Consider the following 22143-nt stretch of genomic DNA (forward strand, 5'->3'; position numbering starts at 1 on the left):
CAGGGGTGTCAAACTCTTTTCTCATCGCGGGCCACATACGGCCTAGGTAGATGTCAAGTGGGCCGGACCATTAAAATAATAGCATATTCAACAATAAATAACCAAAATATCATGTCTTTCCTCTGTTTTGGTGTAAAGAAGTACAAGGACATTAGAAAATCTTGGAATTTAATGACCAATCCCTTTACATAACATTTCATGAAACACCTCATATTTCCTTAGACAAAAGTGCAATTTACTTCTATCATTCACATGTATGAATTGCAATCATGTGATCATGAGATCCCACTGATCGTACAAAGGCACAAAACTTTAACAAGTAATTGGTATTGAAAAATATAGTAATGCACTTTAAGATTAAATGAAGACTTATAAAGAAAGGGATTTTTAAACCATTTACACATGTGCATATAAAATCTAAATTGAATCCCTGCCTACACCCTCCAAACTAAAAAGGGTGCTATTAAATGTGTAAGGATTGGAGTATTCACCTGTCCTGTAAATGTGTAAACTCCATCCATGAAACATGCATACACATACAATACATACTGAAAATGTATGGAGTTGCATGAACAGTAGAATTCCATCATACTAGTTTGTAGTGAAGCTGGTGACTTAACTTTAAATTGCACATATTCGCTAGCAATTAGCTAGCTTGCTTTTACCGCTGCTTCACTGATTTCTCGGCTATCGGTGAAAGTGGACCGCTGTTTCCTCAGACCCGCCAGCAATTGGTTGATCTTGTCTCTACTCAGTTGTCTTTACAAGCTGTCATATTTTTCGCTCTGATGAGTCTCGTAGCGGCGCCGTATATTATATTCCTAGAATACCGAAACTTGTTGCAAACACGCTAAGCACAAAGGTTGACGTAGTCAATTTTTCTTGAAAATTCTACACTTTTTAACTACTTTTCTCTGTTTTGATAACGACGTTTAGGCTAATGAGGGCGTAGCCCTGAGTCTCACCAGTTATATACCAAAATCTTCCCACAGTCCTTTAGAGCTGAAGAAGCCTTTTGGCGGAATATCTTCAAGAGTAGAAATGAAGTACAATTCCCACAAAAATATTTGACAGTGATTAACCTGGAAGACTGAGAACCTCCATAGACATACTGGGAAATAATTTAGAGAAAAGGTGGAGGGCAAAAAGTGTTTTTTTTTTTTTTTAAGGCTATGTGACAATGGTGTTAGACGTTTGCAAGGGCACATTGGCTGTCATCATAATTACAAGATGTCTCCTCAGGGTGTGTTTGCTGTTCAGAGGCCCCATCCCAAGAACCGTAACCAAACCTGGACAGGGATTGGCCTTGCGCACGTCCCAGTAGGAGCTTTCCTGGAGTTCTCTGTGGACAACATCCCTAGGTCTTTAGAATATAATGTTCTAATCCGCTATGAGCCTCAGGTAGGATGTTTTTAGCAAGCTATTACAGCTGATTTACAGTCAGCCTTATTGAATAAATTTTTGAAACGTCATCAAGATTCCAAGCGTATGGGAAGAGGTTCTGATGACAGTGGTGAGGCCTGCTCCAAGTGGAGCAGAGAGTCACTGCAACAATGCAGCGCCAGAAGAAGACCATCAGGTGACATCTCTTCACCCAGCCTCAAGGTAACCTTCCAAGAGTCAGATCAGTGATATGAGGTTTGATATAATTTCCAATGTCTGCTGAGGACCCTTAAGGGATACTGCTCTACTTTGTTTTTTTCTTCAACTTAACTTTAACTTTTACTGTCTTAAGTCATCCTTGTCCTGGTGCCTGCCATATTCTGGATAAATCAAGGTGTTATGGTTCTGAACCAAAAAGTCCGTTTTTTGTTTTATTTTCTGACCAGTCTATTTTTTCCTGTATATCCTCAGATATGTGGTTTTTCCCAGATCAGTGTGCTTTGAATCTGGTTTGAATTACACCCTCCGTCTCAGTCTACCCCTGTCTTCTGCACTCAACAACTTCAAGTCTCCGTACATACTCATCGACTCGGTGAGAAAATCTGTCAATCTTAAGCTCCACAAATCATCTGTATCTCAGCCTAATGGGTTTTCCTTTGTCAGATTGTGTTGATGCCACACTGTAAGAGCTTGGACATCTTCTCTGCCCTGGAGGGAGGCAGTTCTTTTGAGAGAAGTGGCTGGGACAGGTTCCAACATTACCGGTGTTTAGAGAACAGCCAAAGTGTGGTCAAGACACCGATGACCGACATCTGCCTGAATTTCATCTTCACCATCTCTGCTTTATTACACCAGGGAGCAAAAGGTATTCTAACCTGCTTTTAAAACTCCTTGATTGCTAAAATATATGAATACTTCTTCTTCTTCTTCTTTCGGCTTTTCCCGTCAGGGGTCGCCACAGCGAGTCAACTTTCTCCATCTAACCCTATTCTCTGTATCTTCCTCTCTCACACCCACTACCTTCATATCCTCTCTCACTACGTCCATAAATCTTCTCTTTGGTCTTCCTCGAGACCTCTTGCATGGGAGCTCCAATTCCAGCATCCATCTACCAATATATTCACTATCTCTTCTCTGTACATGACCGAACCATCTCAGTCTGGCTTCTCTGACCTTCTCTCATAAACATCGAACACGTGCCGTCCCTCTGATAGACTCATTCCTGATCCTATCCATCCTGGTCACTCCCAAAGAGAACCTCAACATCTTCATCTCTGCAACCTCTAGTTCTGCCTGCTGTCTTTTGGTCATTGTAACAGTTTCTAGTCCATACATCATCGCTGGTCTCACCACTGTCTTGAACACCTTTCCTTTCATTCTGGCTGATAGTCCTCTATTGCATTACAGCTAGTGCTATCAAGGAGACACATAGGAGAGTCCTTGGTGTGTCATCTGGAAGGAAAGTAGATAAGGAGGCTTGGCGGTGGAATGAGGAAGTGCAGGAGTATATACAGAGAAAGCGATTAGCAAAGAAGAAGTGGGACACTGACAGGACTAAAGAGAACAGACAGGAGCACAGGGAGATACAACATAAGGTAAAGATAGAGGTAGCAAAGGCAAAACAAAGGGGGGTACGATGGCTTCAATATGAAAAATAAAATAGGTAATAGAACTTGAAACAACTATGCTTCTGCTTCTTCTCCTTTTGGCTTCTCCCTTCAGGGGTCGCCACAGCGAGTCAACTTTCTCCATCTAACCCTATTCTCTGTATCTTCCTCTCTCACACCCACTACCTTCATATCCTCTCTCACTACGTCCATAAATCTTCTCTTTGGTCTTCCTCGAGACCTCTTGCCTGGGAGCTCCAATTCCAGCATCCATCTACCAATACATTCACTATCTCTTCTCTGTACATGACTGAACCATCTCAGTCTGGCTTCTCTGACCTTCTCTCCAAAACATCGAACATGTGCCGTCCCTCTGATAGACTCATTCCTGAGCTAAAATATATGAATACAATTTGTATAATTCCGAAAAAAATCACCTGCTGGAAGATCACACTCTGTACACCTGCCATTTTCAGTATGTCAGGGAAAATGTTAACACTGTGTTCTGTCAAACACATTTGACATGAATTAAATAATAAAAATGTACTCTTCCTCATTCACTGGATATGTTTGCTGATTTCTGATTCAAATCTCTTGTTTCTGTGGTATCAGAAGTTAAGTTAGTTAAGAGTATTTGTTCATCTCAGTTGATCTCAAATAAGACGTTTTTTTTATGAAATTACTTGTTTTTTTCTGTCCCCTGCATAGTCTCTCTCATTTAGGCCCATTCACTAAGTTTACTGATTGTGTTTTATTTCATTACGCAGAATGCCAGTGTGACCCACAGGGCTCCTTAAGCTCCTTGTGTAACCCCAGTGGGGGCTCCTGTAAATGTAAAGCCAATGTGATTGGAAGGAACTGTGACCGATGTTCTCCAATGACATTCCATTTTGGACCCAATGGCTGCAGAGGTTTTATCTATTGATCCATCAATATCTATCATGTTATCCAAACAAATGCCAACCTTAGTAATACAGTCCAAAGTTGAACTTCTGTGAAGACATTTTAATCTTTTTCTTGTCTGTTTTATTTCTCTTTTGCAGTGTGCAAGTGTGACCCTCAGGGGTCACAGGATCCATTCTGCAGTCAGTTTACTGGTCAGTGTAACTGTCTTCCGGGGGTGCACGGTCTTCAGTGCAATCGCTGTCTCCCTGGTCACTGGGCCTTTCCCACTTGCAGACCTTGTGCTTGCAATGGACATGCTGAAAATTGTGATTCTCAGACAGGACGTTGTCTCAACTGCAGTGACCACACCACTGGGTTCACTTGTGATAGGTATCTTAGTTAACATAATGACTTTACACAAGACTGTCATACAGGGAAGACTAGATTCAGGGAAATAGGTTCAGAGTGAGGCCTGACATCTTAACCCTCATATTATGTTAAGGGTCAATTTGAAATGGGTCAAATGGGTCAAATTGACCCATAACATAATAAGAGGGTTAAGGGACAAGATTCAGCAGTGCAAGCTTGATGGATTAAAGTTTGAGGAAAGGATACTAGGTTAAAAGTTTTAAGGCAGTCAGAAGAGGGTTGTGAGGTAGGAGTGCCAGAAAACAAGGGATTAGATACATATATACATATGTATTTTAGAAATACCTCAAGGGAAGTATTTCATGTTCTGATAGTACTTACTAAGTTGAAATTGGAGAGTTTATCTGAGGGGACTTAATGAAATGGTTTTGACCAAATTTAAATGTGTTCTCATTATTTGATTTAGGGAGAGAAAAACCAAGGGAGGTTTCTCATTATTTCTTCCCATACCTGTCATTAGGTGTCTGGATGGTTACTATGGTAACCCATTGCTGGGGTCAGGAGACCATTGTCGTCCCTGTATGTGTCCGGATGTTCCTGGCAGCATGCAGCATGCAGCAGTTACTTGTTACCTTGACAAAGAGTCTTGGGAGGTCATCTGTGTCTGCAAAAGTGGTTATAGAGGTAAAATGATAAAAGAATCTGTCATCTTCTTTGTCTGCATATCTGAGTCCATGGTCGTGGATTACTTGCTGTCTTCTAAAACAAACACTCTCTGCATCAGAGATTTAACAAAACCAAAGCAGCAATGAAATCAAACTGAAAAACTGATGTGGAAAAATAAAGGATCAAATATATTACTACCGTACATTTTTCTGGTGAATTATTGTCTCCTATTAAGCGAAAAAAAAGTCAAGGATTTCAGTTATAAAATGCAGAAAAGGACAAATGGAAGTTTGAAATATAAAATGTATATATGTTTAATATAACAATCAAATGTGACCTTCACCTATAGGTGCTCGATGTGAAGAGTGCTCACCAGGTTACTTTAGTAACTTCAGTGAGAATGGGCAGTGTCACCCCTGTCAGTGCAGCAACAACATTGACATGATGGATCAAGAGTCATGTGACAACCGATCCGGCAAGTGTCTGCGCTGCCTCTACCATACTGAGGGCCCTTCCTGCAAGAGCTGCAAACTGGGTTACTTTGGTAATGCCTTGCTGCAAGACTGCAAAAGTGAGTTTAAAATACAAAGTTAATAATTATTAACCCATTTTACTTCTCTTAGATAATTGTTTTGAGTCAAAAGCAAAAGATTGATTTTGATTGAAAACCATAATTCATACATCCAGAGTACATCAATTAACACCTGAAATGTTTCTTTGATCCTGATGCCACCTAACAGAGTGTTGTTGTATTCCAGAATGTATTTGTAACCAGCTGGGTACTGATGCTTCCAGCTGTTTGTCATTTAATGAGTGTTACTGCAACCAAACCAGTGGCCAGTGCCAATGTCTTCCTAATGTCGTTGGTCTGGACTGTAGCCGTTGTGCAACTGGCACTTGGAACATGGCAAATGGCAGAGGCTGTCAGCCCTGCAACTGTGAGGCCGAACACTCGTATAGTGTGTCCTGCGATGAGGTAAAGTCAGTTGAAAATAACCGAATGCTCTTTAGACATTTAGGAATAAAGGTAGTTTCATTATATATATATAATTATGTATAATATTTTAGCAAAATAAATTAAGATGACTGTTGAATACAAACATCTGGGAATGAGGTGACAATTTGCTGCATCAGTATATCCGGTTTCTTACAGATCAGCGGTCAGTGTTCCTGTCTGCCAGGTTTTGGAGGAAGAACTTGCAGCGAGTGTCAAGAACTTTTCTGGGGAGACCCAGAGGTCCACTGTCATGGTAGGGGATTCTGTTCCCTCAGGAATTTTAACACTGACTTTGCTTGTGGTCATCATTACATGAGACCAAAGTTACTTCAAAAACATAATGTGAAGATGAATAATTCAAACAACAAAATACATCCTCTGCAAGCAAAGAGCAACAAGAAGTGAATTCATTATTTGTTAGGGGAAATTTATTAATGATTTAAGGGAAAACACAACTGCCTCAATAATTTTCTCCAGTCTGTTGCAGGAACATTATGACATGTGTTCATGACTCCAAATTTGGGATGTCATAAAAAGAAAAAGATTTGTGTCAGTTTCCACTAAAAGGCTGAGGCAGAAAATATCTTAGAGTGATGAAGATTAAAAGCTGATGTATACCACTGTCATACTCATAGGTCAAAATTCAACATTTTTCAGGCTGAGAACTCCAAAACTTTTGGTAAGATGGAGCAGGGACCCTTATTATATATAATGTAAAAAAATGTGTTTCGTGTGAAACTGAGCCTGGTACTATGTTTAACCATGGGTGTCCAAACTTTTTAAAAGAGCGTCAGATTTGAAGCATTGAATATGATTGAGGGCCAACCATTCTGCCTGACAGTCTTTGAACCATTAAAATTAAATGCAATTTAACAATTTGATGGAATTTCTACTCTAAAAGATAACATTCGTACACGTACGCTGAACTGTGGAAAAAAAAAATCAGGCAGCAGAAATATATCTCTGGTTAATTTTAAATATCTGTCCATCCTTCCTTTATTTACCGCTTATCCTACAGTTAGGGTCCCAGGGGTGCTGGGGCCTATCCCAGCTGTCATTGGACGAGAGGCAGGGTACACCCTGGACTGTAGCAGTCCAGGGTGTTAGTTGGCAGTCGATCACAGGGCCACACATAGCACTGAACAACCCACTCTTGTCAAAAATCTTCTTCTCATAGCAACTGGACTTGATCAAGTTGCTGAAGCAAGATTCTTAATTGTCATTGTGCAGGCACAGTGAAATTTTGCAGTGAGAGCTCCCAGCTCGGAGTATGTGCAGGATAATAAATTGACAACTTATACACATAGTGCTTTGGTGTGATCTATACAATGGGTGAGAATAGTATATACAGAAGGACATATTGTATACATTAGCAGCAGGACGGCACGAAGGGTGATATGAATATAACTGGTTTTAAAGTGCAGCTTAGTGTAGGGAGGTGTTGGGTGTGAGATTCTTGGGTGAGAGTGAGATTTTCTCTGTGGGAGCCTGAGGATGGAGTGGTTGTTAGCAGGGGGCATTGTGTAAATGAGTGTGGATGCTCTGCCAGGGGATGGGGAGTGGTTGCTTGCAAGGGGGAGGGTTTGGGGGGAGATTGCTTTTGCAGCTCTTGGGTAGAAGCTGTTTTTCAGCTGAGATGTGTGAGTAATGATTGTCCTGTACCGCTTTACTGATGGGAGCGGCACAAAAAGGCTGTTGCCCAGGTGGGAGGGATCCATTGCAATGTCCCTGGCCTTCTTCTGCATCCAGGCATTGTAGATAGAGCCCAGATCCAGGAGAATGGAGCCTACAATGCCCTGTGCTGTTCTCACCACCTATGCCAGCTCATTTCTGTCTCATTCTGTGCACCCACCAAACCATACTGTAGCACTGAAATAGACCATGATTTTGATCTGTAGAAGTTAATGAGCAGCTGAGAGGGGAGGCCAGTTCGCTTCAGCTTCCTGAGGAAGATGAATCATTGCTGGGCTTTCTTCACTAGCTGTGAGGTGTTAGCGGCTCAGATCAGGTCATGGGATGTGGAACCTGAAGCTGTCGACGCGCTCCATCGTATCCCCGTGTATGTGGAGTGGAGAGCGTGCCATTCTCCTGGACCAGAGGTAATCCACAACCATCTCCCTGGTCTTGCTTATGTTGAGGATAAGGTTCTTGTACCACTGACTTGGGTGCCGGAGCTCTTCTCTGTAGTGGGTCTCATCATTGTCTGATATGAGATCAACAGGGAGGCAGGCAGACCCAGGTTGCAGAGCCTCACTGCCAACTTTTCTGGGAGAATGGGGTTCTGAAGTCCACAAACAGCATCCTCAGATAGGTTTTGGGGTGTTGTAGGTGGGAAGGGCCAAAGTGTTAATGAGACAGCATCTTCCATGGAGTGGTTCTCCTTGTAGGCAAACTATCGACTGTCCAGCCCAGCAGGGATAGCGTCCTTGATTTGCATGAGGAGGATCCCCTCAAAGCACTTCATGATTACTGGTGTTAGGGGTGACAGGACGGTAATCATTGAGGCAGGTAACGGCTGATCTTTTCAGCACAGGCACAATTACTGAGGACTTGAGGCAGAAAGGGACCGTGGACAGATGAAGATTTCCAGAAAGACCCCTGCCAGTTGTTCTAGGCATGCCTTCAGGGGCCCTTTGGGTGTTGATCTTCCACAGGGTAGAACTCACCTGATGCAGCTTAAGGACAAACTGGTGCCTCACTGCTGGCTGAGGAAGATGTGTAGCCTCTCTGCAGTTTGGCAAGTCAAAGCAAGCAAAGAAGCTGTTCAGAGTGTCAGGCAGGATGGGGTTGTGACTGACCTGCTGGGCACTGCCTTTGTTGTCAGTGATGGCCCTGATTTCTCTCCACATGTGGCGTGGGTTGTTGTAATTGAAATGGTCCTCGATGCGTTTGTACCTGTTTTTTGCCAGCTGAATGCCCTTTCTCAGATCTCTCCAGGCTCTGGTGTAGGTCAGCCTGTTGCCTACTCTATAGGCTGCATTCTGGACTTCAAGCAGGGGCCTCACTGTGCTGTTCATCCATGGCTTTTGGTTAGGAAATATTGTGTCTCTGTGGGTAGGACAGCGTTGATGCAGAAATGAATATAGGACAAGACAGCTGATGTGTATTCCTCAATATCAGGGCCCTCTATGAATAGGGCCCTTATTGGGCCCTCTGGATTTGGATCCATCTGCCCTCTGATCAGGCAGTATGACTCCTCCAAAAGCAAATTAACTGATATTTTATTCATTTCAGTTTACATAAAAATATAATTTGCTTGCACTAATGTTTTGTCTGTGAAAAAATGTAATCCAGTCATAAGGACAGGGAGTGCAGAAAGCTGCAGCATTACATCACGAGCAATGGGAAATGGAGCAGACAGTGAACACAGGAACAACTTTACATCATCCCCACAGACAGTAATCATATGGCAGCTCCATACACTACCTTCCAGGCAATACTAAGTGCTGAGTGGCACATAGACACAATCAAAATGAATATTGAAATGCAGCTCAATGAGCTGGATCTTAAAGTGCCGTTTAAACTTCCCAGCCAGAGGTGCGATGTTGACTGCATACGTCCTCGTTTGCTCACTGATACTGTCTTGAGGAAAACTGCTCATCATTTCGTGCAGCACTGAAAAATGTGTGGTGTTAGATTGTGTTCAGACAAGTGTCTTTGGAAAAACTTACAGCTTTGTTTCATTTGCTTTGATGTTTGAATGCAGCTGGTTCAGCACTGCATCTTGCCCCTGTTGTCTTGTGTAAATACATTCCGATCCTTTTTTATATCAACTAAAACCCCCAAATCAGCCAGCCAGGTAGGATCATATAGTTCTGACTTTGGATGTTCATTGTTCGCCAAGAATTGTTCGATTTCCTTTCCAAGAGAGAAGAAATGACTGAGCCATCTTATTGATTTGATATAAAACATCACTGTACTTAGTCTGGATGTCAAGTAGAAACTGTTTAAACTGGCGGTGGGACTGGGCTTTTGATCAAATAAAATTAAACAAGATGTTTACATTTTAGTCTTCTAAAATTTGTCAGTTAGATAGCACCCCTTAGATTTTAGTTATCTAGCACCAAAATGGTACCGAGTTGTCTCATGACACATGTAGAGCAGGTCTGAACCACATGCTTTCAAATTATTTACAGAAACCTAACATTCCCCCATGAGCAAGCACTTGGCGACTGGGGCAAGGAAAAACTGCCCTTTACCAGGCAGGAACCTTGGGATTATTGAAGACTTCTGCCATATTTTATTATTTGTAAGCTGGTGTTTCAGCTATAGTCTTATTCTTTGTAGGCTCGTGTCAATCTGTAGCATCTTTTCATTTCATCTTTGATCTTGTTTACCTATAGAGACCAAATTCTCCTGTGTTGTTTGTTCTGCCAGAATGCCAGTGTAACACCTATGGAATATCTCAGCAGCAGTGTGACAAAACCAGTGGTCAATGTGTCTGTGTTAATGGTATATCTGGACCACAATGTGATGTCTGTGCCCGTGGATACACTGGAATATTTCCAGACTGCCACACCTGCCACCAGTGCTTTACTGAGTGGGATTCCATTATTGGGCAGCTTACAAGTCAGACTCACCACTTTGTTAACAAGCTGAACTCCATCAAAGATGCTGGAGTCACTGAGCCATTCCTGAAGTTTGCCAACAGTATAGAGAGGGGTGCCATTGACATCCTGGACCAGAATGTGGCCTCACAGCCGCTGACTGAAATTGAAGAACTGCTGCAGCAGGGCAGGTAAGTCTGAAACAGGTTAAAGTAAAGTTGCTCTGATAAATTCAGATTGTGACCTCTTTCTGTCCTTCAGAGACCTGATTTGGTTATTGAGCCAGACATTGAACCACACAGAGCAAAATCTCGTTGAGGTCAATGGTTTGACAAACAGCATGAATCATAAAATGGAGTCTGTGATGGCAGATGGTCAGAAACTGGAGCAGACAGTTCGGGATCTATTGCATCATGTTGATTTCATCATAAACTCAGATATCAATGGTGAGCAGCCAAAAGCCAGAAATGTTTTATGATCATATGTTGACTTAAGTAAATGGGTTAGTTTGTCTTGAGATAGTCTACAGCTTACATTGGTTAATTTCTTCTCAATATTTACAGATACCTAAATCTATAAAAATCAGAAAAAAGCACTAACTTTTGATAAAAATTAATCTTGAAATTTATGTTTCATTGCCAGGGGCAACCAACAGCGTTACTAAGCACTTTGAGCAGTCACTGGCTGCAGAAGCTCGAGCAAACAGATCCACAGACATCCGTGACAGTCTTGTGGAGAGCTCAAGCCATCTGCGTGGACTCACAGATGACAAAGTGAACCAAACCAAAGATGTGTTCCTAAGTAGGCACACTGACCACATACAAAGATTAGATAACCTTGCGGTGGAACTTCAGGCTACGGACCTATCCGAGCTCAATCACCAGGTGGGAGATGGGGTCACATCAGGACAGCTGAAGAATGGACGAGTAATCAAGAATGATCAACAATGTCAGTTTTTGATGTATTCAATATTGATTAATTCAAATATATATGTCTATTGTGAATCTGCAGACCTGTTGTAGTCCAGCAGGTCTGGATTTGCACTTGTCTCCCTGTGGCAGTTGGGACTGTTTGGATACGGAAGGCAGACCTCTGTGCGAGGGCAATCAATGTGAGAGCCTGTTAATGAGGACTCACAACTGTGAGCAGGAAATCCAAAGCGTGATGATAGAAGTTGAGAAATTGTCCTACATGGTAAGGGTTTGGTCCATGTGCTATTATGAGTTTTGGTTCTGATTCAGGTCATTGAACTGATTTCAGGCCATGTTGTGGTTCAGACTTTTTGTATGTTCTGTCGACTGATTTATCACCAGGTGTCAGTGGTAAAGGCTAAAGCAGACAAAGAGAAGCTTAGTGCTCATGACATCCTGATGAGGACCAACAGGAGCAAACAGGAAGTTGACTGGAGCAACAAGGAACTTAGAAGCCTCATCCGTCAAATCCGAGATTTCCTGATATGTAGGCACTGCTTCTATAAACAACACAAAGTGCCAGTAACTTCCTGCTTTACATAATAAAACGTTGCAAGTTCACTTATTCACAAATACTCCAATGTCATTATCCACCAGTTTGATATACAGTAAAGATGTACAGTAATGATGTACAGTAAAATGAGCTACCCTTTCACATGATTATCAACCCAAGGAATTGTAGCTGTTGTGTCTGTTTTTGCCTGAATACAACAGTGTTTTTATTTTTTTCAATTGATAGGAATTGTACCAATGTCTGACCAAAACAAGGTTGTCTACTAGGCTTAACCACACAAGTGTAAATCACAGAGTACAAATTCGACACTTTCAGAAGAACCTGAAATTCTTTGACAGAAAGTGGATATTATATATGTTTGAATTCCAAAGTATCTGGTATGACCTTGAACAAATATTCTTTACAACTTCTTTAGATCAGAAGGCAGATTTTACTGTCTGAGACCAAACCAGAAAGACCTGCTTAAGCAAATAACTAGCAAGGACCTTTCAGTGCTCACAATTGGTTTTTATTGGTCAATCTGTGTTTTACAGTTGGCAATAAAAGATGCTCCAAAACAATGTGCTGCATCTATTGGCAATGGCTCAATCAGAGTTTTTAAATTATACTTCCAATGTTTTTTTTAAAAAGGGAGTGTTTATAGTCAAATTACATTTCAACATAACCGCTTACATTTAATACATAACATCATAATTTAACAAATTTCTTGTTTGTTGACTGTTATATGTCTCTCAGATGATGCTGCTGACCTGGAAAACATTGAACTGGTAGCAAATGAGGTCATGGCCATGCAGATGCCTGTGGGGCCAGCTCAGTTACAGAACATTACTGATGAGATTTGGCAGAAGGTTGGAGAGCTTGACCACGTGGATACCATCCTGCAACAGACTGCCAAAAACATCCAGAGAGCTGAAAACGTCATGAACCAGGCCTGGCAAGCCAGGTAATTTCCCTTGCATATATAAATCAATTGGAATGCCTCTTGTAGGATACAGTGTTTTCATCATTATAAGACATTGTCCTAATTCTAAATCCTCTTTAGGGTGGCTGAAATCTGTAAATTCAGTATATGCACAAACATTAATAGAACAGATAATGTAGAATTTCTCTGCAATAACAACTACCGTAATTTCATATTATTGTTTAAAAATAAGAGGATACTTGTGAGTACAGTAATACCCTCGCTATTACACGGTTCACCTTTTGCAGCCTCACTGTTTCGCAGAATTTTTTTAAGTGCAGTTTTTTTAATGCTTTTTTTTTTTTTTTACAGTATAGTATGTTGTGTTCTGCAATCTAATTGGCTTAAGGACGGTAGACCAGTGTCAACAATCTCCGCACCTTGTCTCTGTACAGCTTTCCAAATTTACGCTTGCAAATTTTCTCCATGACAAAACCCACAATGTTGACCAAACGTTCTGCGCTGGCAAAGGCACCTGACGATGCGCCCAAAAGGAAGAGCAAAATGTTAACTGTCGCAGAAAAAGTTAAACTTTTGGACATGCTGAATGAAGGTAGAAGCTATGCGGCTATAGGGTGCAGTCACGGAATAAATGAATCTTTGGTTCATTACATAAAGAAGGAGAAAAATAACATAAGGACGACAGCGGCGATAAGTTTTAACAAGGATGCAAAAGGGTTATGATTGTTGGCAACAAGACCATTATAAGAATGGAGTCTGCTTTAGCTTTGTGGATTAATGACTGCAGGTAAAAGAACATTATTTGTGAAACCTTTGCTGACAGCAATGGCATTCATGACAGCGAGGAGGAGGAGGATCTCTGGCCATTGCCGAGTGTTGTTCACGCAGTATCATGCCCATTTATTGCCAGCTAGAGCTGACTACTAAAGCTGACTACTTCGCGGATTTCACCTATTGCAGGTTATTTTTAGAACCTAACCCCTGCAATAAACAAGGGTTTACTGTACAAGGTATTTATAGGCTGCCATCTGGCTGAGGCAAGATGTCCTCGGAAAAAAGGCCAGATGCTCTGTCCTGTCAATTGGGAGTAGGTTTTATAACTTCAGGTTAATTTGTCATCTCACACAAAATACATATGAACCAGACTTTATCATCACAAACAAGGTGACAGCTTTCTTTCCGAGCCTTGATTTTCTTTGAGGTCAAATATTTGAAGAAAAAAAGCTGTTTGTTTTGTTCTGTTTGTTTTGTACGAAATCACCATATCCAGCGACTGTCACAAAGCCAAACTAAAAGACTACCGAACCATTGCACTCTCAGCAATTATCATTAAGGGGTTAGCAGAGTCGCCAGCCTGCCCATTGTGTTCCAAGAGAGGCACCTTGGAACACGTCCTAAGCTGCTACCACAGCATTAGGAGAAGGGCGCTACCGATGGAGGCATGACCAAGTCCTGAAGACCATCGCTGAGGCACTCAGCACAGGGTTGGTTTGGGCAAAGCAGTTCTGTCCTGCCAAGAACTCCATTGGCTTTGTCAGGGCTGGGGAGCAGGCGGCCACAGCTAAAAGAACACCAGAAGGCATCCTGACATCTGCAAGAGACTGGCAGCTGCTAGTGGACCGTGAAAAACAGCTTAAGTTCCCAAGCCATATTGCAACCACCACCCTCCATCCTGACATTGTCCTTGTATCAGAGGCCACCAAGCAAGTGATAATGCTGGAGTTGACCGTCCCGTGGGAAGACCGCCTGGAAGAGGCTTTTGAGAGGAAGCTCTCCAAGTACACGGGACTGGTCAGTGAGTGCCATCAAGCAGGATGGAGGGCAAATCAGCCAGCCAGGTAAAAGCCTTACAGTGAAAGTGGGCTGCAGGGGCTTTGCGGCCCGGTCCTATGCCAGTGCTCTGGGTTGTCTGGGCATTGTCGGGCAGCATAGGAGAAGAGCCATCCGCAATACCACCGAAGCAGCAGAGAGGCCTCAAGATGGCTGTGGCTCAAGAGAGGAGAGCCATGGAGTCATTGTAGCTAGTGTGCCAACTGGACACAAGCCTGGGTCTGATCAGCCCTGGCTGGGTCACATGGATGAGGGTGTATGATGTTGAAAGACCCGAAACACCCGATGATCCCAGGAACATCACTGAGGATGTGTCCAGGTGCATTAGTATATGTATTTACACATTTTCCCACCGTGTTTGAAATCTTCTGCACTCACTTGCTTTTGTTTCTTCGGTGCTGCCATTTCTGGTGACTCGTGGTAAATTTTTTTCTTTGCTTAATTTTGTTTAGTGGAGAAGCACCTTTTCCGTTACTGACACCATCTAGTGTTGAAACCTAGTAGTGCAACAGAGTTGAGCTCAAGTGCCATGTGCAGGCCATATTCAACTATATTTTCAGAATTTGCTGCGGGCCAATAAAAACTGGCCCGCAGGCCGCAGTTGGCCCGTGGGGCATAGTTTGGACACCCCTGATATAAAGGGCAGCCAGTCAGATGACTCCTTACTTTTTCTCACACTGAGGTCACTGCAAATGCACAAACAACAGCATGAAGTGCGGCAAAACTAACAAGCTACTCAGCAAGTTACCTCCAATTTTTAGTCCTCGTTTTTTTTAATCTTAAACTTAAGAAGGGGTATAAAGTGAGTGGAGGAGCTGGACCAAATTAGAAGATAAAAACTTATCACTTTCATACGGAATGGGATGAGGACTTTTTTCTCACGATGACATTTCGAAGTGCGTTTGCCTCATCTGCCAGTCTACCATCACAATACCAAAGGAGGGTAATTTTCAGACTGTTCATGGAAAACACGACATGGAAATCCCGCCGAAAAGCGAGCTGAGAAAGGTGAAGGAACTAAAGTCCTTTCACACAACAGACTTCAAAAGTGAAAGCCGCGACCAAAAGCATTGTTCCAGGTGAGTCACGTCATCGTTAATAAGGCTGGCTGTAGGCAGCCACTGTCCAGACTATGCATCCCTGGCTGATTCAATTCAGTGCAAGTCATCAGAGTGAACTTGGGTAATGACAAAAAATGTGCATAATTATTTTGTGTTGTGTAATATTGGCTCATGCGGTTATGCAAGGTACATCAACATACATTGTACATTTAAAGAGTGTTTTGCATTCTTGTTGTAGGTAGATCATTTTGACTTGGTCATTTTTTAAGTAGCTGGCATGCTGAAAAAGTGTGAGCACCCCTGACTTATTCCTTTGCTGGTTTTGGTTATGAAATCTGGATATTTCGGCAATGACAAGTGGTTTTGGGTTAAAGTGATCCTGTAGCAGTTTAATTACACCCTTATACAATTTCTGGGCTGGCTTTTGTGGTGCTGTTAAACTTCTTAGCAAGTTGTAGGTCTGAGCATCATAGCAACTGAGCAAAACTGCCACCTCCTTTTTTTTAAATTTGGTTGTCATGGCAATATTGGTAACAAGGCAATATAATAAGGCTCTCAATTCTTAAGTGTCCCATTCCTCTGCACTACTGCCAAAAGCATCTACACTACCAACAGCAGCAGCCATGACTTCATTTTAAATGTATTCTCTCTGATTTCTTTAGTCAATTACATTACTCAAGACCCCTTTGTTCCACTTGTTTAACTCCTCCCACCATTGCAGAGTGGTTACTGGCTTGCTAGCTAGACAGTCGACAATGCAGACTTGCAGACAGGAAAAATTAATTGTCTGTAGAATTGTTGAAATTCTTGAAAACGTATTGTCTTCCTCGTGATTCCTTGTAATTCTCATCCCCAACTGTTACGTTTTGCAGTTAAAATTACCATTACACGAACACGAGTGAAATTGGTTTTACTTCATTTTTATATTGAGACGTAACATTGCTTTGCTTATTGTGCACTACTGATCCCTTGTATCAATCTGCCACTTTGGTATTCCTTGGGTGGTCATGTTTGCCTCCACATCATAAACTCATAATCTCCTCTTTGTGATTATAATGCAATTTGCTCCATGAGGTTAACCCTTTTTTGGGTCTCTCATTATAAAGAAATACAGTGGTTACTTTGCAGTATAGCAGAAAGTACAGCAGTACTTCACGGTTCGGCTTTCACACCCTTGCTACTTCACAGGGTTTTTTTGTAATTCAGTCATCTTGATTTATTGTTCTTAAGCATTTTTGCATTATTTGAACTTTTTTTTTGGGATGAAATAGCCTAAGAGTCGAAAAATCTAAAAAGTCTGGTATAGACCCCAAGTGTAGCAGTAAGACGATGACTATTGCTGAAAAGATAAAACTTCTCAAAGGAAGGCATAAGTTTTGCTGAAGTTGGTCGCCATTACATTAATGAATCTGCAGATTGTTACATTAAGAAAGACAAGGCTAACATAAGGAAGACAGTGACCTTAAGCTTCAGTGAAGCGGCAAAACAGGTGATGACAAGACTAAATAAATCAACTGAAAAAGTGGAAAATGCTTTGGCCGTGTGGATGGCCAATTGCAGGAAGAAACATTTGACCTTAGACTCCAACATCATAAGGACAAAGACAAGGAGTCTCTACAATACTATTAAAGCTACTGCACCAGAAGTAGAGCGCAATGAGACAACAGCAGTGATGAACCACAACCAGGAACACTGAGTGATTTGCAAACCATATTGACGTCCTTCAATGCCAGTAAGGGCTTGTTCGACAAATTTCCGAAACAATTTGGCCTTAAAAGCATTTCGCTGTGGCTGATTCAAATACAGCAAAAGACTACGTCGAGAACAAATTCAAAAAAATAATCGAGGATGGACGTTATGTATCATAGCAAGTCTTCAACATGGATGAGACAGGCTTGTTCTGGAAAAAGATGTCTTCCTGTCCCTCAATTTTTAAAGATGAGGTTAAAGCCCCTGGCTTCAAAGGCTTGGTTCAATCAGTGGATTGGTTCCATCAGTGCTTATACCCCAAGTGAACGTGTATCTAGAGGAAAAGGGACTATTTTAAGTGCTTTTATTTATGGACAATGCTGGAGGCCACACTACCAATCTCCATTATGATGGTGTGAAAATAGAGTTCCAACTTGCAAATACTATATCATTGACCCAGCAGATGGATCAGGGAGTGATTCGCGCCTTCAAGGCCCTCTACATCTGTTATGCCCACTCCAATCTAGTGAAGGCCATTGGATACCGAGGAAAAATTTTCACTGAAGGGGTTTTGGCGAAATTGCACGATTGCAACATGCCTTGAAAGCCTCCAGAGGGCACTGGAAGAAATGAAGTGAGACAATCGATGCCAGCTGGAAGAAATTGTGGCCTGAAGTTGATGATTATAAGGGCTTTTCACTTACCGAAATTCTAAATGCTATAGTGGACAGGGCACTGAAGCTAGCACATATTCTTGGGGAGATGGTTTCTCCAACATGACTTCTGACAACATCAATTGACTACTATTCAGGTCCATTGAGATACGAAAACCTCACCAAGATGATGACGTCTGTCAGCAGGTAAGAGGAAAAGATAGCAAGAAGAAGAGGAAGAAATCAAAGAGACTGGTCTCACGCTCGCACAACTTGCAGCTATGACAAACACCACAAAAGCCCTGCAAAATATGTTGCAAGATTGGGACGACAATATGGTTTGGTCTGTCCACTTTTGTAACTTGATAGATGGGGCCATGGCAATTTATAAAACCATTTTCAACCAGAAAAAAGCAGAGGCAGCAACCACCTTTAACAATATTTCTAAAGAAAAAAAAACACTAGTAAACCATATGCCTGCATCTTCAGCAGAAAATCCACAAGAATTTGAAGATACTGTACCACCCGACGAATCGGTGCTAGAGCTGCCACAAAAAAATTGTAAAGCTCTCATTTGCTCTGCGGTTCCTCATCAGTATTCATCACCATAACTACTTCACAGCAAATTCATCATCATTCAAGCTCCGGCGCAGCAAAGTATTTTCAATGGTTTGTACCCTATAAAATTATTTATTAAAAGTATCAAATTTGATTTATTTCCACAACTAATTTCTATTTACATTTATTATGATTTTAAATTTAGTAATTTACTGTACATTTTGTATTGTATTTCAATCTTTATTGTATGTTATTGTACGTTACAATTATCTTAAAGTGTTTAGTATACTGTTTGAGTGTAGGAATGTGTATACATCGAGTGTATACAGTCGATGGTGGGTTGATAACAGTTTGCTGGAGGTTCGTAAAAGGTTGACTGAGGTTCGTCTAAGGTCAATGTATCTGTTAATACCATCAAAATTATCACGTCTCTACTTTGCGGGAATTAACTTTTCACATGGGGTCCTGGAACTTAACTCCCGCTAAAAGTGAGTGTCCACTGAACTTGTTTTTTTTTTGGAGAAAGTTTCCCAGCAGTATCTTGACACTCATCTTTTTGCGTCTTCAGTAACTAGTGGCATCATGGAAGGGAGTGCACATCAACACCCCCCTTCATTTTGTTCTCTTAAGCTTGAGGCCTTAATTTCTAAATATTTCTATGACTGTCTTTGATCTGTTCATTTAAGATTCAGTGGTTGTTTGTGCTTGGTTGTATAATCATAGTGACAATAGTATCTCCTTTTTAGTGATACTCTATACAAAAACTGACTCTTTTCTTTTTGATGTTGAAACATCCTCACTGTGGGATGATTAAAGGCACATTCTATTCTTATCCCTAATTTCTCCAATAGTATTAATATTCAGAGAACGGTTCCTCTTACCACACTCAGGGCATTTACGCATATCCATTAAGAAACTACATATTACATACTAAAGGCACCAATCAGGAAATGCATACATTGCTTTCATTTATATAGAACATAGAAATTAAACATTTCTCTGACCAGTTATCTGAATTTAGTCTCATGTCATGTCATATTCTCAGTCATTTGTAATCTGTCTTTTAATCTTTCTTTTCTCTTTTTTTATTCTAATTTGTTGTCTTAATTTTAATGGGGAACTTATGACTACTTCAAATGGTCCCTGTTCTTCAAGTTTTATGCTTTTCAGTATTGGCACATTTTTTATATGTATTTCAGTCTGTTGTTGCCGGTTGACAGTCAATCAGCATGATACTTTTATGCATTATTGGTTGTATGGCCATACAGCTTTCAAAGCATACACAGTTGTGACAGTACAATTGCAGTTTCACATCCCCTTTTCCTCTATTATCTGGGAAGTCCCAGTACTCTTATTCTCTTGTCATGCTAAGTGTCATGCCTTTATAATTATTCATGCAAATTAGTGATTTGTTGACTACACAATAATTTTACATGATGAATGATAAAGCATATAATTCCCCTAGTTTGTTTGGGTTTAAAGAATTCACTATAGACTGTATTATTAATAATTTCCTCTGTTCCCCAGTGAGAAGGCGGCCGATGTCAAAGCCTCTGCAGAGATAATCCATCATATTTTGCGCGATGCTCAGAGAGCTCAGTCAGCTGCCAGCAATACAATTCAGCAGTCGATGGAAAATATCCAGAATACCAAGAAGCTGCTGTCTTCTGTTAGTACATGTTAAGTTCAAATATTACATTTTCATTTAAAAATGAAACGCTAACATGTCCGTCAACTCTGTTAAGATGGAGATCAAGATGACAGATGTCGAGTTGAAACTATACAACAACCTTCAGAAACAACAGTTGCTAAATAAAAATATGCAACTGATGAAAGACAGTACTATTCATGACACTTTGAGCATTCAGGATAATGGGCGTATCACACAGATAGTAGAGAAGATACAGAAGGTGAGAATATGTTAACTTTCAGCCCTTTTTTCCCCTTAGATGTAGTGTTATTAACTACAGTGTGTGTCCAGGACCTCAACTCTGAGCTTCAGCAGAAGTATGACAGTATGGAGCAGCTGATTGTCCAGAAAGCAGAGGGTGTGGACAATGCAAACAAGAGGGCAGTGTCAATGCAGCAAGAGGCAAAACAGCTGTTGCTGCTCACCCATGATAAGCTCCAACTGCTCAAAGGTGACTCCACCCTGACACCCCATAAAAAGTATTACTATGGCTCTACTCCTGACAGATGTGTATTTTTATGGGTATGCAAACCAACAAATATGAAAAATCCTGTTCCTGACAATCAGTAAAATTAGTTGCCACTTCCTGTTGCTGAGTTGTTATCTTCCGTGGGGTGTTCTAGATCTTGAAAAGTTATATGAAGACAATCAGAGGACTCTGGAACTGAAAGAAGAGCAGCTTCATGAGCTTGAAACCTCAGTGAAGGAACTCTTGCAACAGATCAGCCACAGGGTCACCATCTACAGCAGCTGCTTCTAGGGTCAACCATCGCAAACTTTTCTTTTGATGTCACCTAAAACTACCAAAAAAATTTTACATGACACATTAGCCATTAGATTGTAATAAAGATGTTGTGTTAATTTGTTGATATACATGGTGTTTCTCAATCTAAGGTGTACAAGACATGGTTAGAAAATTAATCATAAGTTCAGACTGATCCATGTTGATTCAAGTTCCTCTCACAGTTTGAATTTAAAACATTTTACTACAACAAAATAGCCGAAAGATTAACTGAAACTTCAACATCCAATAAAGAATAATAAATAATCTTATCATATGCCAATCGTAAATATAAAGTGAATGACTTATAAATTTAAATGAATTAAACTTTTTTGTTATACTCTACTGATTGATAACATTGGTGTTTTTTTGTTTGCTTTTCTGTTTTGTTTTTAAATAAACTCGAACCAGCACCACTATTTTGCCAGCCACAAACCAGGAGAGCATGGCTAATGACACAGGCAGTTGATTCTGGAGGAAAAAGCTAAAATACCATTGAATGGTGTGGGCGACAAGAGGAAGGGAGACCGTAAGAGACACCCCTTCTGGGTCATGTTGTCAGCGCATCGAGGTAATCACTGACAGATAGCAGTAGTGAGGGATTGGTCTGTCCCCTGTAATGACCACCAGTAATTTATGAGAAACTTCACTACCATTGCCAGCCCCCTACACACCATCTAGAAAGGATGACAGATAGGATTAGGACTGTTGGTTCTCTGTCATTGCCAACAAAGAGTATATAAGAAAGTATTGAGATGAACAGCTGTTCTTGACCAAATACTTATTTTCCACCGTAATTTGCAAACATTCTTTAAAAATCAGACAATGTGATTTTCTGGATTTTTTTTTTCACATTCTGTGTCTCATAGTTGACCTGTACCTATAATGAAAATAACAGGCCTCATCTATTTAAGTGAGAGAACTCTCACAATTGGTGGCTGACTAGATACTTTTTTACCTCACTGTATAATATGACATGACATGTTACCAGTGAATTTGACATATATTGTGTAGAATCCT

The 22143-nt window shown here is 41.0% G+C and overlaps 1 protein-coding gene across 1 annotated transcript in view; it reads left to right on the forward strand.

Annotated features, from left to right (window-relative positions):
• The window catches only part of LOC147227986 (laminin subunit beta-1-like), a 47495-nt gene extending 26027 nt beyond the window's left edge, over positions 1-21468 (forward strand). Inside the window, exons 14-33 of the mRNA XM_086158605.1 lie at positions 1243-1401; positions 1478-1605; positions 1855-1975; positions 2047-2248; positions 3758-3901; positions 4034-4265; positions 4765-4928; positions 5260-5481; positions 5669-5886; positions 6064-6160; positions 10285-10645; positions 10716-10900; positions 11097-11338; positions 11466-11648; positions 11768-11912; positions 12675-12882; positions 20180-20321; positions 20398-20562; positions 20634-20793; positions 20966-21468. Coding sequence (XP_086014731.1) covers positions 1243-1401; positions 1478-1605; positions 1855-1975; positions 2047-2248; positions 3758-3901; positions 4034-4265; positions 4765-4928; positions 5260-5481; positions 5669-5886; positions 6064-6160; positions 10285-10645; positions 10716-10900; positions 11097-11338; positions 11466-11648; positions 11768-11912; positions 12675-12882; positions 20180-20321; positions 20398-20562; positions 20634-20793; positions 20966-21102 — 3615 coding nt within the window. The 3' untranslated portion in view covers positions 21103-21468. The remainder of the gene's footprint in view (positions 1-1242; positions 1402-1477; positions 1606-1854; positions 1976-2046; positions 2249-3757; positions 3902-4033; positions 4266-4764; positions 4929-5259; positions 5482-5668; positions 5887-6063; positions 6161-10284; positions 10646-10715; positions 10901-11096; positions 11339-11465; positions 11649-11767; positions 11913-12674; positions 12883-20179; positions 20322-20397; positions 20563-20633; positions 20794-20965) is intronic.
• The last annotated feature ends 675 nt before the right edge of the window (positions 21469-22143 follow it).

The sequence above is a fragment of the Fistularia commersonii genome, chromosome 13 (genome assembly GCF_037954325.1).
Source record: "Fistularia commersonii isolate RoL2024-O1a breed Wild chromosome 13, RoL_Fcom_v1.0, whole genome shotgun sequence".
NCBI lineage: Eukaryota > Metazoa > Chordata > Actinopteri > Syngnathiformes > Fistulariidae > Fistularia > Fistularia commersonii.